General features: G+C 45.5%; 1 protein-coding gene across 2 annotated transcripts in view; it reads right to left on the bottom strand.

The window, feature by feature from the left end:
- Positions 1-19,157, bottom strand: part of LOC127006805 (dual specificity protein phosphatase 7-like) — a 53,539-nt gene that overhangs the window by 21,124 nt on the left and 13,258 nt on the right. The window contains exon 1 of one of the 2 annotated variants that reach the window (XM_050877146.1): positions 10,833-11,482. The exons of the other annotated variant lie outside the window; for it this stretch is intronic. Coding sequence (XP_050733103.1) covers positions 10,833-11,262 — 430 coding nt within the window. The 5' untranslated portion in view covers positions 11,263-11,482. Of the gene's footprint in view, positions 1-10,832; positions 11,483-19,157 lie in introns of those variants that run through there. 2 annotated transcript variants of the gene reach the window in all.

Raw genomic sequence — 19,157 nt, 5'->3', positions numbered from 1 at the left:
CTTAGTTTTGTTATATTTTCTCACAGTATTGAATTTAAAATCAGTGCGACTATTTTTTTTTAAGAATAACATTTAGAAGCTGAATTTGACGTGGATGTTAACGTTCTATGGGTTAAAACTGTCCCTTAATCCACCATATCCTAACTTAGCTTTAAAAGTACGGAGTTTGGCACATTTGCTACTGTTTTTAGAGGTCTGAATCCCTTACTACTTGCGAGTTAGATGATTTTGACTTGGATTCTAACTTTCCATGAGCTAAAACTATCCTCTAATCTCCATATTCTTACTTAGCTCTAGTCGTATTGAACTTGAAACCTTTGCTCCCTTTTTTTTTAGGTTTAAATTGCTTACTCACTCGAATATATATACTTTATTTAGGCTTAAGGCGAGATGTTTACGTGTCCATGGACTCAGGCGTTGCGCAATTCTGTTATAAAGTGTATGAACCACGGGAGGAGATACATATACTACGTTTTACCTTCAGGAATTCCTTATCGATTATCGTTGTAGTAAGTTGTGAATGAATTTATTTTTTATTGAAGTTTGTTTATGCGTTTTTTTTTTTTTTTGTTTTTTTTGCTGTGGAATGTCGACTCGTCTCCCTTTTCTTTGTTTTCTTCTGCTTTTTTTTTCTGGCGATAATTAGACAAGGAAATGGCAACACTAAACCTCCTCTTCCTCCTCCTCCTTTGCCTTTGTCTTCCCTCCTTGGTTCCTTCCCTCCCTTTCCTCCGTTCCTCCCTCTCTCCCTCCCTTCCTTCCTTCCTAGTGGGGTAACCTTAAACTACAGAGGATGACGCTAATGTTCGGAGCGAATTGTGTGTGTGTGTGTGTGTGTGTGTGTGTGTGTGTGTGTGTGTGTGTGTGTGAGATGGTACAAAGGACGGGATCTTTTCTTTATCTTGTCAGTTTATCATGTTTTTTTTCCCTCTACGTTATCTCTGTTTTCACGCCAGAAACTTCAATCACACACACACACACACACACACACACACACACACACACACACACGAACACACGAAGCGAAATCTTGCCGTTCACCAAATAAGGAAAAAATTTAGCAAGTTCAACCACTCTTGGCATTCTTCCACCTCTCTCTCTCTCTCTCTCTCTCTCTCTCTCTCTCTCTCTCTCTCTCTCTCTCTCTCTCTCTCTCTCTCTCTCTCACACACACACACACACACACACACACACACACACATACACACAAGCTGGTTTATGTGCATGGAAAATTCGTACATGTAAGCGAGGTCCTGTGTGCGTGTGTGTGTGTGTGTGTACGTCACCTGAGTTAGGGAGAACGGTCATTATTACCTCACATTCCTTCACGTCTGTGGGTGGTGGTGGTGGAGGTGGTGGAGGTGGTGGTGATGGTGGTGGTGGTGATGATGGTGGCAAGGGGGGGAGGGGGGAGAAGGGGCGAGATGGTTGGTCGGAAATGAATATGAAAAAATGTGCGTAGTTTTGGAGGTGGAAGAAAAGTAGTAGAAGTAGTAGTAGTAGTAATGGTAGTAGCAGTAATAGTTGTAGTAGTAGTAGTGGAGGTGCTGACAATACCATAATAAGCAGAAGTGTTAGGGGTTGTTGTGGTAGTCATGGTGGTAGTAGAAGCAGTAGCAGTCGTAGTATTAATAGCAGTCATGGTCGTTGTGCATAGCGGCAGCAGCAGCAGGAACAGTATCATCATCATCAGCAGCAGTAGCAGTAGCACCAGCAGTAGTAGTCGTGGCAAAAGCATAATGGCAGGCGAGGAAGCAGTAGTAGTAGTAGCAATGTAGCAGTAGCGGCGGATGTAGTCTGAGTCGTAGTAGTGGTGGTGGTGGTGGTGGTGGTGAGGATTAGGAGAGAAAGGTGGTTGTGATGAAGGATGGTAGTAGTAGTAGTAGTAGTAGTAGTAGTAGTAGTAGTAGTAGTAGTAGTAGTAGTAGTGGGAGTAGGAGATAGGAAAAATACTTGTAGTAGTAGTAGTGGTAGTAGTAGTAGTAGTAGTAGTAGTAGTAGTAGTAGTGGTGGTGGTGGTAGTAGTAGTAGTAGTAGTAGTAGTAGTAGTGGGGAGTGTCAGCAGTCAGTTCACAACCACACACACGGCCGGCTCACTCTCGCTAGGCCTACAAGACTTGGCCTCACCCTGAAATATACCTCTTACAGTGTCGGCCCATGTATGTGTATATGTATGTGTGTACGTGTGTAGGTAGGCAGGTGGGTGGGTATGAATAGAATAGCAAGAGTGAGGCATTTGTCTATGTGTGTACGTATATGAGTATGAATGTATGTATGTATGTATGAATGGATGTATATTAACGAATTATAGTCTTTGAAATATGTATCAAATGGGTGAATGAATCTATATATACATTTACAGTCTCGTTAGTTATTCATGGTGATGCATTATGGCGTTTCCTTATTCATCTCCGATCATTCATTTAATTCATTCATTTAAAGGTGATTCAATGCGCTATTGTGATCACGTTTTGTAACACCGAACACATTCACTATTAAAACATATATCCTACGTAATGTCTGGCCTTCAGTGCAACTAATAATAATGATAATAATAATAACATCACTATCCAACAACAACAATAACAACAGCAACAACAACAACAACAAATATGAAAGTAAAACAAGAATAACAGAGATCAGAAGTAGAACCCAATGCTCTCTCTCTCTCTCTCTCTCTCTCTCTCTCTCTCTCTCTCTCTCTCTCTCTCTCTCTCTCTCTCTCTCTCTCTCTCTCTCTCTTTCTTCAAGTGTTTCGCTCACCTGTATACATCCAAAGGTGTGGCCATATCTAACACACACACACACACACACACACACACACACACACACACACACGTGACGTCACACTTCCATTCATTCATGGGTCAAGAATAAATGAATGAATAATGAATACCTCCAGTAGGCCTATCTAGCCCTCTCTCCCTTCCCTACCTTCCTTTCCTCCCTCTCTCCCTCCCCTCTTCCTCCCTTCCCTTCCCTTCTCAATCTCAACCTTCCTCTCCCCTCCCTGCCGCTCCTTTCCTCTCCTCTCTCCCTATCTCTTTTTCTATCTTCTCAGTTCCTCTTATTCTCTTCTCCCTCTTCCTTTCCGCATCTCTTTGTCTATTTATATTCCACTTATTCCTCCCTTCATCCTCAACTCTTATTTCTCCTTCTTCTTTGTCTCTCCTCTAACTCCTTTTTCTCTTCTCCCTTCTTTCCTTTTTCTACTTTATTCTTTTCCTTCTATCACCTTCCCATTCTCTCTGTTTTCATCTCCCTCCTTCTTTCTCCCTTTCCCTTCCCTTCAGTCTTACCTTTAAACCCCTTCTCCCTCTCTTCTCTCTCCTTGTACCTTCCTTTCCCTTTAAACTCCTCCCTTCCATTCCTCCTTTCCTTCCTTCGTCCCTTCACCGTCTCTCCCATGGGCACGGATCCTGTCACCTGTCTGCTCTGCCCCGCTCCGCCCAGGTAAAAGCGAAGGTGAGGAAAGGGAGGGAAGGAAGGGAGAGAAAAAAGGAGGAAGGGAGGAGACGAATGATTAACAAAGACAATAAAGAATTAGCAATCACGAGGAAGAAAGAGAGGAGAGGAGAAAGAGGATTATGAGAGGAGGAGGAGGAGGAGGAGGAGGAGAGGAAGGAAGAATGTCAAGGTGAAGGTGAGATAGAAGTGAAGGGAAGGGAAGGGACGAATGAGAGAGAGAGAGAGAGAGAGAGAGAGAGAGAGAGAGAGAGAGAGAGAGAGAGAGAGAGAGAGAGAGAGAGAGAGAGAGAGAGAGAGAGAGAGAGAGAGAGAGAGAGAGAGAAACACCACACCACCCCACATCCACCCGAACCCCAAACAACACACACACACACACACACACACACACACACACACACACACCACAACCCGACCCGTATCTATCACCGTCCACTTCTCAATTCATCTTTAACAGGAACCAACCACATCCTCTCCAGCCCGTGACGTGGCCGCTCCCCATTGGTCGAGAAAGCCAGCCAATGAGCGGGCAGGTAAGGCAAGGGACAAGAGGGCGGAGAGGCGACATGAATGGGTAACGTGGGCAGAGAATAGACGATGAAGGAAGGAATAGGGAGGGATAGTGTGGTAAGGGAAGTGAAGGGGAGATGGAAAGTAAGGGATGAGGAGTATGAAGAGCAATATGAATAACGTGAATGGAGAAAGAGGCAATGACTAATGATTGATATATTGATAAGTAGGTAATGATATGAATTGACAGAGTGATAAATAGGAATAAATAAGACATAAGGAAATAAGGGGAGAGTAGGGAATATAAAAAAAAAAATGAAGGAGAAAGTGCATGACGAGAAATGTGAATGTACTAATGAATGACCCCCAAAAGGAAGAGAAAACACTGAATGAATAAGAAAGACGGGGAAAATAATTAACTAGGAAAATAAGGGAAAAGAAGAATACAGAAGATATGCTCAGAGGAATAAATTAATGAAGAAAGAAAGGAATGAATGGCCAAAAAATAATGAGGAGAATTAATTGATAGAGGGATAACTCTGATGATTAATAAAGGAAAGAAGAAGAGAGTGAATAACAAGAGAAATATGAAAAAAAATGAATGGAGGAAGAAGGGCAGGGGTAATGATGCTAAAAATGAGAGAGAGAGAGAGAGAGAGAGAGAGAGAGAGAGAGAGAGAGAGAGAGAGAGAGAGAGAGAGAGAGAGAGAGAGAGAGAGAGAGAGAGAGAGAGAGAGAGAGAGAGAGAGAGAGAGAGAGAGAGAGAGAGAGAGAGAGAGAGAGAGAGAGAGAGAGAGAGAGAGAGAGGAAGTGAATGTGAGGGATGATGAGAGTTGGACATGGGAGAGGAGAGAGGGGCAGAGGGTATAAGGGAGAGGAAGAGGAGGAGGAGGAGGAAGAGGTGGAGGACGAGGAATAAAGTGGAGTGAAGGATATGAAAGGGGAGACAGAGGAATGAGAAGGAATGAGGACTGAAGATTTAGGAGTGGTCGGTGAAGTGGCGGCGGCGGAGGAGGAGGAGGAGGAGGAACGAGAGGAAGGAGGAAGAGGAGGGGAGAGGGGAGACCTTCAGGATGTATGAGGAACGATCAGGAGTGGTGAGGATGGATGAGGAAGACTGATAGGAGGAGGAGGAGGAGGAGGAGGGAGGTCAGGGAGAGAGGTATAAGAGTCATCAGTATTCATCGTCGGTTGGTCACTATTCATACCGCTGAGGAGAGGCGCCGGGCTGACGCCACTACCAAGGGGGGGAGGGAGGGGCGGGGGCGGGGGGGAGGAGAGAAGGAGGGAAAGGTAGAAGGTATGATTACGGGTTTGGACCACGTATACCTACCTTAAGAGTTTGTTTCCTCCATCTCTCTCTCTCTCTCTCTCTCTCTCTCTCTCTCTCTCTCTCTCTCTCTCTCTCTCAGGTGTGTTTATCTTCAAATTGGCCCCCAAATTAGAATGATTAAATCTCCATCATCGACACACACACACACACACACGCACACACACTCATCAGCTGCGGGGTATGTAGTTTTGAATGGCGTAGTTGTGTGTGTGTGTGTGTGTGTGTGTGTGTGTGTGTGTGTGTGTGTGTGTGTGTGTACCTGGTCAAAGGGTTTTGTATTAATATCACATTCTACCTGAGAGAGAAGAGAGAACAGGTAATGGAGGTGGTGGTGGTGGTGGTGATGGTATTGGTAAAAGTGAAGCCAACAGTGAAGGTGGTAGTGGTGGTGATGGTGGTGGTGATGATACAAGTAAAGGCAGTAATAGTGGTGGTGGTGGTGATAGTGGTGGTGGTGGTGATGATGGTGGTGACACTGGAGGTGGGAACAACCGGTTTCTCTGGGCAGGTTTTAGAGGAAAAGAAGGAGGGAAGGAAGAGGGGATTAGGAGGGGAAGGAGGGAGGAGAGAGAGAGAGAGAGAGAGAGAGAGAGAGAGAGAGAGAGAGAGAGAGAGAGAGAGAGAGAGAGAGAGAGAGAGAGAGAGAGAGAGAGAGAGAGAGAGAGAGAGAGAGAGAGAGAGAGAGAGAGAGAGAGAGAGAGAGAACGAGTAGCAGAACAAAGAGAACGGGGAGAGAGAAGGAAGGAAGGAAGAGAGAGAGAGAGAGAGAGAGAGAGAGAGAGAGAGAGAGAGAGAGAGAGAGAGAGAGAGAGAGAGAGAGAGAGAGAGAGAAACAAATGCAATTTCTTAAAACTTAATCCACGATATTACTGTCGGTCTTCCTGTCTGTCTGTCTCTCTTTCTCCTGTTTGTCTGTCTGTTTCTTCTATCTGTCCGCTATCCTACTTTCTTTGTCTCTATCTTTCTCTTTGAACACAATTTCACTCTTCCCCAATACTCTCTCTCTCTCTCTCTCTCTCTCTCTCTCTCTAACGCCACACCCTTCACCTCCATTCTTCTATTCCTCCTCCTCCTACTCTTCCACCACCACCACCATCGCTACTACACACGGTAAGACGATAGTGAATAAAGAAAGCAAGTTACCAAGTTAAGAACGTAAGGAAGGAAGAGAGCAAGGGAGGAAGGAGTGAGGAAGGGACAAAGGGAGCACAGCGGACAGGGTGTGTGATAGAGAGAGAGAGAGAGAGAGAGAGAGAGAGAGAGAGAGAGAGAGAGAGAGAGAGAGAGAGAGAGAGAGAGAGAGAACGTTTGTATTAAGGTCAAACAATTTATTAACCGGAGTGTATAAATTTTCATTCACGGGAACCCAAAAAATAAAAGGCGCCTTCACAAACAAAGTCTCGCCTATTTACCTGTTAAAAAATTATCTCTCTCTCTCTCTCTTTCACAATCACTCTCTCACTCTATCGATCCGAAGGCTGAGTCAGACCTTGAAACGCACGCACATAAGCGCGCACCTACACACACACACACACACACACACACACACACACACACACAAACAAACACACATACGCTCAAACATGCACACACAACCATACAAATATTCAGAGATGAGCTTCAATCCTAATACGGTGTGTGTGTGTGTGTGTGTGTGTGTGTGTGTGTGTGTGTGTGTGTGTGAACCATCAGACATGCATAGTACAAGCACAATACGTAGTACAGCAAGCAAGAATTTCCAGGCACATCTGACACGCGCACACACACCCACTCACACACCTACATGCAAGCAAACACACACACACACACACACACTCACACACACATAGATCTTGAAAGGCATGAAGCATATCCCCTAAATTAATATGTATGTATGTATGTATGAATGTAAATAGATATGAGTATGTATGTAAGTGCGTGTGTGTGTGTGTGTGTGTGTGTGTGTGTGTGTGTGTGTGTGTGTGTGTGTGTGTGTGTGTGTGTCCCACCTACGCAGCCTCACGAACAAGACTAACAAGCACAGCAGGGCAGGTAAGAACAAAGGCGGGTTAGCTCAGGTTAAGGGAGGAGCCGCTAATTAACAGGTGAGTCCGGCTAAGGTGGGCTGACGCAGGTGACACCTCTGCTCACGAAACGCGTCACGCAGGGCAAAGAAGCCGAACAGGTGACGTCATTATGGCCAGGTGAGCAGACGTCATTATCAGGTGAATGAGTGAGTGAGCAGGTGAGGGAAAGAAAGAGAAAGTGATTAAGCGATTTGAGGCTTTGTTGACCACGAGAATTTGTAGGTTTAAAAAGGTAGTTTGAAAGAAGGCCCGCAAGAAAAAAAGCTAACTACTCTCTCTCTCTCTCCGATAGTTAGATATAAATAAATAAATAATCGATTAAGTTTATGGAAAATTTCGTTTAGTCGGCGCAACATCTGTGGTCATATGCCGGATTTATAATCGATTAAAGGATAGAAATAAAATCTTTGAAGGAAAATTATTGATAACTTTACAAATAAACCAGAGCACTTTCATCGACCGAGAGAGAGAGAGAGAGAGAGAGAGAGAGAGAGAGAGAGAGAGAGAGAGAGAGAGAGAGAGAGAGAGAGAGAGAGAGAGAGAGAGAGAGAGAGAGAGAGAGAGAACAAATAAGGAAAGGAATAACGTAAGAAAAACAGGAAAAAAAGAAGGAAAAAAGAAAGGAAGGAGGGTGAGAAGGAAAATGAGGAAACAAAGAAAGGAAAAAAGAAAGATATGTTTGAAGGCAAAGAAGAAAAGAAAGGTCAGTGGATTGCTAAGGAAAAAGATAATGAAAGGAAGGAAGGAAGGAAGGAAGGAAGCAAAAAATTAAGTGGAATACGTAAGAAAGGAAAAAAAGGAAAAAAGGAGAGAAAATAAAGATTCCCAAAGTAAAAAAAAAAAAAAAACACCCATCCACACAGAGACAATTACAACCCATCCTTTCCTCATTTCTATGTCCTCTTATAAAACACACACACACACACACACACACACACACACACACACACAGAAGCCTCGAAGCCACGCCCACATCTAATCTCCCATGGTTACCTTTCTTTCCAGGCCACGCCCACACGCCTTCCCGGCCACGCCCACACACACACACACACACACACACACACACACACACACACACACATATCCGTACACCCAAACAATTTAGAATATGTGTGTATGTGCGTGTGGGAGACAGATAGATATATAGATAAAGAGAAGAGAGAGAGAGAGAGAGAGAGAGAGAGAGAGAGAGAGAGAGAGAGAGAGAAAGAGAGAGAGGGGGGGGGGGTTAGTGCATGTGGGCGGCCCGCTGGCTTCAGTTTCCATGGCAACCTGTCTCTCTCTGCCCACACACTCACGCCCATGCGGATCACGCCCCCAGTATCGCTCTCTCTCTTCGATATTCTATTTTAATGGGTCGTGATTTTCCTGTCCTATCTATCTCTCTCTCTCTCTCTCTAAAATGGTTCGTCTTGGCATGTAATATTCACTCGATTTGAAAATTTCCTTCAGATACGAGAGAGAGAGAGAGAGAGAGAGAGAGAGAGAGAGAGAGAGAGAGAGAGAGAGAGAGAGAGAGGATGGAGAGCACAACGTAATCTCTTTATTATCTCGGTATTTACCCAAAGCAGACAGACAGACAGACAAAAACACAGACGTTCGGACAGAAAGGAGACAAAGAAAGAATCACAGAAGAAGAAAAAAGAAAAATTAAGATTCAAAATAGACGGTGAAAAAAAAGGAGACAAATAAAAAGATAAAATATAAATAGGTAGATAGATAAAATTAAAACATAAGAGAAAAATAGATAGATAGATAAAATTAAAAGATAAGAGAAAAATAGATAGGTAGATAGATAGATAGATAGACAAAAATAGACTGAAATTTAATGGAGTAATTCCTGGCTTCAGATTTACCTTTCCTCCATGCCTTTCTCTCTCACGTGATGTAGAGCACACGTGTTTTAGAGAGAGAGAGAGAGAGAGAGAGAGAGAGAGAGAGAGAGAGAGAGAGAGAGAGAGAGAGAGATTATCACAACGGAAGACACACACACAAACAAACACACACACACACACACACACACACACACACACACACACACACACACACAATAATAATAATAATAATAATAATAATATCTCCTTGACCTTACCATTGACATTTTTATTGGTTAGGTTAGGTCAGGTCAGTTTTTATTACGACCCACAAGAAGCAGAAGAGGAAGACAGAACAGGAAGAAGAGGAGGAGGAAGACGAAGAAAGGGAAGGAGGAGAAAGAGGGAGAGCCGAAAGGTCAAGTTAGTTTATTACATACCGTGGAAGAGAAAGAGGGAGGAGGAGGAGGAGGAGGAGGAATGAAAGTGAGGAAGACCGGAGGAAAGGAAAGGGAAAGCAGAGTGTGAGGAAAGGAGGAAAGTATTGGAGAGAAAAAGGAAAATTGAAGGAAAGAAAAAGATAGAGAAGAAACGGGAGGAAGGAAAGGAGAGAAAGGAGGAAGTGGAGGAAAGGGAAAGGGAGGAGGAGATAGAAAGAAAGAAGAAAGGAAAGAAAGAGAGAGGGAGGAAAGAGGGGAGCACTTGTTCACATGATTCTCTCTCTCTCTTTTTCCTCCCCTAATCTCTTCTGCTCTTTTTCCTTCTCCCTTCTCGTCCCTTTCCTTCCCCTCTGTTCCATCATGTTTTCCTCTCTCTCTCTCTCTCTCTCTCTCTCTCTGTGTGTGTGTGTGTGTTTCTCCTCTCTCTCCGTTAGTTGGTATTGATTGTTTTGGTCAAGAGAGAGAGAGAGAGAGAGAGAGAGAGAGAGAGAGAGAGCGTGGGTGAATGGAAACTGTTTAGCTAGTCTTTCATTCACCCCAGCCTCCCTTCTTCCTCCTCTCCCTTCAAACCCGGACGAACTCTTCCTCCCTTCCTCAACCTCTCTCTCTCAGCCACTTTCTCTCCCCAACACTTGCATCTTTCTCCTCCCGAACCAACATTTTACCTCCACCTCCTCCTCCACCTTAATCTACTCCCTCCTCCTCCCGACCCCCAACAAACACCTCCATCACACTAATCTCTTCTACACTTATCTCCACATGTGCGCTCTCTCTCTCTCTCACACACACACACACACACAGACGCTACAGTGCCAAGCTTTATCGCCACTACAGGCTCAGTGCCCCGCCGTGCCCAAGGCGAGGCGTGGCACTCCCTGGCACCCACCTGGCGGGTCGAGGCACACCTGACACTCGGCCTGATAAGCCAGCAAGGCAGCCAGGCCCGCGGTGCAGACGGCGGCGGCCACCCCAGCCAGGCCACGATAAGATAGGCGAGATAAGGCTGAGAGGTGCCGCGGCCTGCCCTGCCCTGCCTGGCTCTCTCTCTCTCACACACACACACACACACACACACACACACATACACACAGACAGCCTATTCACCCCCAAAAGCTCCGTGGGGCGGCCCTCGCCTTGCTGCGTCAGGGGTCGCCCCACAGGACGCTCCCGCCCACTGTTCACCACCACCGCCACTTGGTCTCACCTGCCAGGCAGTGCGCGTCGCAGCCCTCTTGGTTGAATTTCTTGCAGAGTATGGTCATGAGGGTTGGCGTGTTGGGGGAGGAGGCGTGGGCGTGATCGTAGAGCACGATGGGGACACACTGATGAAGACGGGCGAGGCGGTCGCCGCCGTCAGCGGCCAGGTGCCTCACCACCTGGTGGAGGCTGAGCTTGCCCGAGGTGAGCCGCCGCAGCATGAGGGAAGGCAGCCCCACGCTGAGGGCGCTGCGGATGTGGCACGCACCATAGTCGTCGGCACCACGACAATCTAGCACCAAGATATCATCGGGGCCGCGCGCCTGCCTCAGCGCCTCGCACAGGAAGCTGGCCTCCACCGCCGGCGCCACGTTCACCGCACTCATGTTGCCTGCGCCGCTGTAGCCTGCCGTAGCGTCACCATCAAGAGAAGGCATGACGGCGCATGGCCACGCAGCACTCTGGACCACCAGCAGGCGCCGAGGGCATCAGCTCCTCCCGTTCCCCTTCAGCACCACCACCAGCAGCGACACTCACTCCAGGCGCGGCTCAGCGGGTCGTGTCTGCACTCCCACCAGGCGCACCACCTTCTGAATTAGCAGACCATTGATGAAAACGTCCCGTACGGAGCCGCTACGTCACCGAGCGCTTCCACCAATCCCCGCCGCCGACACCGCCCCGCCTGCCAATGAGCCGTGTGGCCAATGGGAGTGCTCGGCGCCCGCCAATGGCGCGGGACCCCTCGGTGACGTCATCTTATCTGTGTGAGGAAGGCTTTCCCAAAAAGCGCGGGAACACACCAACACCAAAATACTATGATCAATATTATTGGGACAACACGCGGCTCGGCTCTGTGTCTCCGGGGGGCGGCGGGGCGGAGCGGGAAGCACCGGCGTGGCGTCACATCAAGGGCGCGGGCGGGGGCGGGGCCGGAGAAGCATGGAGAGCCACGGAGGGGAGTAGGGGGGAGAACTTACTCAGCGATCCCTCGTAACACCAACCTGGAACTGTGTCACGGTGGGGGGCAGGAGGGGGGCCGGGGCGGGGGGAGCGGGGGGCAGCGGGAAGGGGTGATGTCTCGTGATGAGCAACCACCGTCACCCCTCACCACCCATCCTCCCCGAACCCAGGCACGGAGGGGGGCGAAGGGGCGTGATTCAGCAAGCAACACAACACAAAACAACACAACGCAGCGCAACGCAAACCCTCAACACCAGAACACACACAGGAATGCAACACAGCGCAACCTCAACACACCTAAACGCAAGACAACGTAGTAGAATATAACTCGCCCACTGCCCTTCCTCTCTTCCTCCACTACGCAACACACCGACTGTACTATACCTCCAACACCTTCAAGAGCAGCAAGGACGCGCCATTAATTTCGCCGCCCCTCCCAGCAGCGCCGCCGTAAAGCCACAGGACACCATAACCTTGCACCATAAGCCACCTCAGGGCACCGCATAACATAACCCATCACGAGAGAGAGAGAGAGAGAGAAAGAGGGGGGGGGGGGTACAGAGAGGGGGGTATATATATATAGGATCTCTCTCTCTCTCTCTCTCTCTCTCTCTAAAATAGGGCAAGCGGAGCACCAAGAGTGATGATGTTGCCCTCCTCCAAGCTTGGTGACACACCGTCCTGTCACCGCCACCACCACCTCATGACGGTTCCCCACTGACCAGGATACGCCACCGAACCACTTAAGGAATTTTTGGTGTAATGTAAGTGGTGTGTGTGTGTGTGTGTGTGTGTGTGTGTGTGTGTGTGAAGGAGGAAGAGGTCAGCAGGAGAAGAAATACGGGGGAGGAAGACATTACGAGAAGGAGGAGGAGGAGGAAGAGGAGGTGAAGAAATACGATGGAGGAAGGAAATAGTAAAAATATATGTGTAAGGAGATAGTGGAGATGAAACAAGGAAGAGACGAGGAGGAGGAGAAGAAGAAGGAAGAGAAGAAGGAGAAAAAGCAGTCGAGGGAGGAAGATGAGAAGAGAAGGAGGAAAATCAGACTTCATCACGATACTGAGAGAGAGAGAGAGAGAGAGAGAGAGAGAGAGAGAGAGAGAGAGAGAGAGAGAGAGAGAGAGAGAGACAGAGAGAGATGAGGAAGGAAGCGAAGGAGGGAGGGAGAGAGTGGGATGCTGCGCGGGCGGGTAACTTGAGACCTGAGCAACGCAAACGCAAGAAGCAGAAAAAAAAAAGATTCTATTAAAAGCAACCAATCGATCACGAACACTTACGAGGAAATAAGAAGATAATCATGACTTCAATATAACACAACAAAGAGGAAGAGGAGGTGGTGGAAGAGGGGGAGATGGAAGCGTTCTCTCCACATGAGGTATTGGCACCACTGCGTGACTGTATCTGCGGTGTATCAGTGTTACCAACAGCCAGAAGCACGAGACCACAGCACGTGAAACAGGAAGTATAAGCCTCTCTCTCTCTCTCTCTCTCTCTTGTCCTTCAAAGCCTCCGTATCTATTTTTTTTCCCATATTTTTCTTCGTTTTTTCATCATTATTTTTTGCGAATGTGTTTTGTGTTTCAGCCTGAGAGAAGGAAGTGTGTGTGTGTGTGTGTGTGTGTGTATGTGTGTGTGTGTGTGTGCACCTGGCTGGCGGTCTGGGGTTAGGGTTACAGGTGACATGAGGATCTGGTAACACTGTCTTACCTGAAGTTCATATACCATCTCTCTCTCTCTCTCTCTCGTAGTGTCAGGTAAAAATAGTTACCTGTTCAATAATCAGAGTCGCTACCTGGCCGATGCAGGTGTACGCTAATTTATTGAGTTACCTGAGCCAGCGGATGAAAGCTGTGGACTCTAAATCCCCCCCCCCTTCCCCCCTTCGTTGACATTTCCAGAGCTACTACTTCAATTACGACCTACTACTACTACTACTACTACTACTACAACTGCTGCTGGTGCTACTACACTACGATTCTTACTACTACTACTACTCCTACTACTACTATTACAAGATGAAGAATTAGACGATGAATAAGAGAGAAGAGAGAAAAATGTAACAAGCATGATAACAACAGTAACAAGAGGAAAAGACGATGATAGATAAAAATACGAGAAAAACACACACAAGCAAATAAAACAGACACAAACACACACACAAACACACACACAAAAAATACATCACAATCACAAACACACACAGAATCACCATAATTCACACACACTCCAGACCAGAAACAAACTACCGAGCATTCACAAACACAAACGGTCAAAAATACACACGCACAAAAAAAAAAAAAACTCGTACACAAAAACACGCAGTAAACTTAGTAACGTAATTAACCAAACACACACACACACACACACACACACACACACACACACACACACAGACCCCATCCCCCACTCACACATAACACTTCTCTTCCCCACTCCCTATCCAACCCCCCATCCCATCCCCCCCCCACACACACAGACCCCATCCCCCACTCACACATAACACTTCTTCCCCACTCCCTATCCAACCCCCATCCCATCCCATCCCACACACATGCACTCTCGGGAAAATACCAAAACGACAAAAAATTCCCCTCAAATCTTCCTCCCCGGCGCGTACAGTCCAGCAACACGCAAACACAGAGCCGCCAATAACAAGAAGATGAAAGCAAGAAACATTGAAATATTGAAAAAGGTTACGAGAATGACGCAATAAAGAACGTCGGCTGCTCATTAAGTAACCGAGTCAATGAAGTCAGCGAGACAGCATGACGGAATTAAGCATGACTATGACAACAACAAGAGGAGGAGGAGGAGGCGTGACAAAGGGAATATTGCACCTGTTGTTTGTGTCACCTGGAAAGTCTGTGTTCTCCGGTTTTAGATTTGCTTTTTACCTGAAGTTCAAATTCTATAGAAGGCTTGAAATAAAAGGTGTGTTGGGGGGGGGGGGGGGAGGGAATAGTGTGTGTGTGTGTGTGTGTGTGTGTGTGTGTGTGCATTGATTTGAAAGCACGTAGCAGCGAAAATATTACAACAAATCAATCGTTCTCTCTCTCTCGCCTATCAATAAATCGCAGTGGAGTTAACTCCCGTAAGATAACCATGAGCGGTCTTATCTCTTTACCTCCTCCTCCTCCTCCTCCTCCTCTTCCTCCTCCTCCTCCTCCTCTTCCACCTCCTCCTGTCCTCAATATTAGCCGTCCAAAGCATCACCATTTCATCAGCATGCGGTGGACAGTGGATTCTGGGAACGATGTGTGTTTGCCTGTTTGTCCCTATACTATATTTGTTGTGACCTCCTCCTCCTCCTCCTCGTTCTCGTCCTCCTCCTTTTCCTCCTTCCTAGAACCAACAGAAAGTCTCAATAAACAAAGGATTTTATGGAGGGCACGTTTGTTCGTTATGGGGGGGGAGAGAGAGAGAGAGAGAGAGAGAGAGAGAGAGAGAGAGAGAGAGAGAGAGAGAGAGAGAGAGAGAGAGAGAGAGAGAGAGAGAGAGAGAGAGAGAGAGACTGACACATACGTTATACCCTCTTTTCACACACACACACACACACACACACACACACAGCTTTGGTATTTCAGGTGTATTTATAACGATTTCTAGCCACCCCCCCCACCTCACCACCACCATCACCCCCCCCCCACCCCACCACCACCACCACCACCACACCTTTCCTCTAGCTCTCACTCTCTCGCTCCCCCAACTTAACCTTTCCCATCAATGATCTTTCTCCTCCTTCCTTCCTTCCTTCAGCGTGACACCACCGACCGACTTGTCTTTATGGGTGCAAGAGCAAGGAAACGAAGGAAGGAAGGAAGGAGGGAGGGAAGGAGGGAAGGAAGAAAGTAATTAAAGAAAGAAAGATAGATAGGGAAAGAAAAAAAGATAGATAGATAGAAAGAAAGACAGACAAACAAAGAAGGAAAGAGAAAATAAAATAAAAATGAAGGAGTGAGATATGCAAAATAGAAGGAAGGAAGGTTGGAAAGAAAAAGAAAAGAGGAAAAAAAAGTAAAATAGACAAAGAAAGAAAAAAAGACCAAAGAAAATGTGAGATGGACAGAGAAAGAAAGAGAAACAAAGAGAAAAATAGAAAGTAGTAGAGAAAGAAAAGAAAGAAAGAAAGAAAAGCAGAGAGAAAGAGAGAAAGATAGCCAAATAAATAAATAAAGACTGAAAGAGTGTGAAGAAGAGAAGCAAAGATTAAAAGAGAGTAAGATAGACAAAGAGAAATAAAGAAAGAGAAAATAAGTGAGAGAGAGGAACATATCAGTGAGAGATCAACGCATTCCTCTTGCTTATCACCCCCTTTCTTCTCTCTCCCTCGCTCCCTTACACCCCATCACCCTTTACACCCCCCCCTTTCCCTTCACCCTTTCACTCGCTTGCTTCACCCTTCTCCGTCCCTCTTCCATCCCCCTCCATTCCTCTACCACCCTCCTCCTCCTTTTCCTTCCCCTTCCTTTATTCCTCCTCTCTTCCTTAATTCCTCGACAACCCTTTGCCTCTTTCTTTTTCCCCTTTCTTTTCCCCTCCCTCTTTCACACTTTCTCCCCTCTCTTTCTCTTCTCTCCTTCCCTTATTCTCCTCATCTCCCCTCTTCCCCTTTTAACCTTTTTCTTCTCATCCTTTCTCCCCCCCCCTCCCCCCCTTCGCCCCCCCTCTCCCCCTTTCTAGTCACTCTCGGCGTGCAAATAATTAGGTTTTCATCGATGTGGTTCTGATAACATTTCCGTGAAGAGTCATTTCCATCAATCGTTTTTTGTGCAAAGTTTCCTCTTGTTTCCTCGCTGACAGTTCCTGGTAGCGTGGCTTTCATCTCTCTCTCTCTCTCTCTCATTATTTCTCTCATATTTTTGTCCTTTATGGAGTTTTAACTTTTTTTTATCTTCGTTTTGTGTTTTTTTTTCTTTCTCCTCTTCCTTCTTCTATCCCTCCTCCTCCTCCTCCTCCTCCTCCTCCTCCTCCTCCCATTATTATTTTTCGCCATCTTTTTTTTTTTTAGCAGTTTTCTTCGCATCCTCCTCCTCCTATAATTGTCCTATTCTTCCCTCGCCTACTTTTTCTCTCCTCCTCCTCCTCCTCCTCCTCCTTCTATTCATCGTCCCACTCCTCCTCGCCCACGCAATTATTTTTATTTATTTCTTCATTCAACTGTCCAACAATAAAAAAAAGAGAAAAAAAGAGAAAAATCGTTTAGCATTTACACACACACACACACACACACACACACACACACACACACACACACACACACACACACACACATTCAACCCCCGCCCCCCACCCCCCCACCCCCACACACACTTTACTATCAATATTCTTTACGTAACTCTTCTATACATATTTTTTTTTTTTTACCTTTCGCCTCACCTGCCCACACCTCCACTCACGCACCTGCTTACCTGCTTTTTAATTAGCCTGCTGCACGACAAGAAGGATGTTTACGAGGAGAGGAAAGGAAAAAAAGAAAAGGAAGTGTGGGGGCGTATTTTCGTCACAACAGTTAAAAAAAAAAAATCTAAAGTCAAGCGAAAATAGAAATGAAAAAATATCTTCCCATATATATACAAGTGATTGATGATGATGTTATTTTTAGATCGAGTACTTATAAATGACTCTCTCCATATGTGTGTGATTCTTCGTTGCTATTTTGAACATTTTATTTTTATTTTTCATTTATTGTTTGTGATCTGCCTAAAATATCCGTCCATATAAATAAGATTGATGATGTTGCTGTTTTTAGATCGAGTACTTATAAATGACTCTCTCTATATGTGTTTGATTCTTCGTTGCTATTTTGAACATTTTATTTTTATTTTTCATTTATTGTTTGTGATCTGCCTAAAATATCCGTCCATATAAATAAGATTGATGATGATGTTATTTTTAGATCGAGTACCCTTTCATATGACTCTCCTTAGATGTTTATTTTTTTCCCGTTATTACTGTGGACATTTTTTTTTTTTCAATGTTCGTGATCTGCCCAAAAAATATCTTCCCATATATATAAGATTGATGGTGGTATTTTTAGATCGAGTACCCTTTCATATGACTCTCCTTAGATGTTTATTTTTTCCCGTTGTTACTGTGGACGTTTTTTTTTTATAGTTATTTCCCTTGATCCCTCCTCCTCCTCCTCCTCTTCCTCCTCCCCCCATTATTATTTTTCTCCATCTCCAAAAATAGTTAAGAATTCCCAGGCAAAGGAGATGAGCACTGGGGCCACGCGCAGCTTACCGTGTGTTCCCATTTTTTTGTATTTATAGTTCGTGATACGCCAAAAATAACTCACTTCTAAGGCAAAGGAGATGAGCACTTACAAACTGTCTATCTGTCTAACTAACTCACTATCTCAATCCATTTATCTCTTTCTCTTCCTCTCTATCTATCAAAGCCTCTCTCTAACTTCCTGACTAAATATGTATGTTCATCTTTTTTTATAGTTCGTGACACGCCAAAAACAACTCACTTCTAAGGCAAAAGAGATGAGCACGTACAAACTGTCTGTCTATCTAACTAACTTACTATCTCAATACATTTATCTTTTCCTTCCTCTCTATCTATCAAACTCTCTCTCTAACTTTTTAATATATATATATAGAAGCGACACCAATAGAGAGAGAGAGATGCTTGTTATTTTCCATACACTGCCGCTACCTCCCTCTCCGTCCCTCCCCGCTCGGTCTCTCCCCTCGCCTTCCTATCAATCAATAAATACTCAGTCTCTAACGTCTTAACTATATATAGAAGGGATACCAATGGAGCGGGAGATGCTTGTTATTTTTTCCATACGCCACCTCTCCCATCCTCCGTCTCTCCTTCCCAACCTGTCCCCTCCTTCCCTCTCTTTCCTCTCCTTCCTCTTCCCCCTCTGACAGGTATTTTTAGCATCTCGCCTTTACCTTCGCCTTTCCTCGCAACTTTCCTGACTCACCGCGTTTTCAGGATTCACATAAACACACCGGAAGAAAAGAAAAGAAAAAGCAAACAAGGAAAAAAAAAAAGATATAGAGATAGAGAAACAAGGAACATATTTCAACCATCTCTCTCTCTCTCTTATCTTTATCAAGGTGGAGTGTGTAATTGCACAAAATTTGTCTTATCTCAGGTGTCACAAACAGGAAGTGTGGGAGTAGGTGTGTGTGTGTGAACCATGGATGACACACACACACACACACAGACAGAGAGAGATATAAACAGGACATACCAAAACCTCCTATACAATCCCTTAAGATAAAATCATTTAAAACATAAAATGTAACCAAAAAGAACAAAAAACAAGATCACGCCACATATCTTTTATCACAGTGTTGTTTCTTTCAAGGAAAGAACCTCGACTTGGCAACACTGCGTCAGGGCTGAA

The sequence above is a fragment of the Eriocheir sinensis genome, chromosome 33 (assembly GCF_024679095.1).
Source record: "Eriocheir sinensis breed Jianghai 21 chromosome 33, ASM2467909v1, whole genome shotgun sequence".
In the NCBI taxonomy this organism is placed as follows: domain Eukaryota; kingdom Metazoa; phylum Arthropoda; class Malacostraca; order Decapoda; family Varunidae; genus Eriocheir; species Eriocheir sinensis.
Note: the sequence above shows the minus strand (reverse complement) of the source record. Positions and strands in the feature narration are given on the sequence as shown.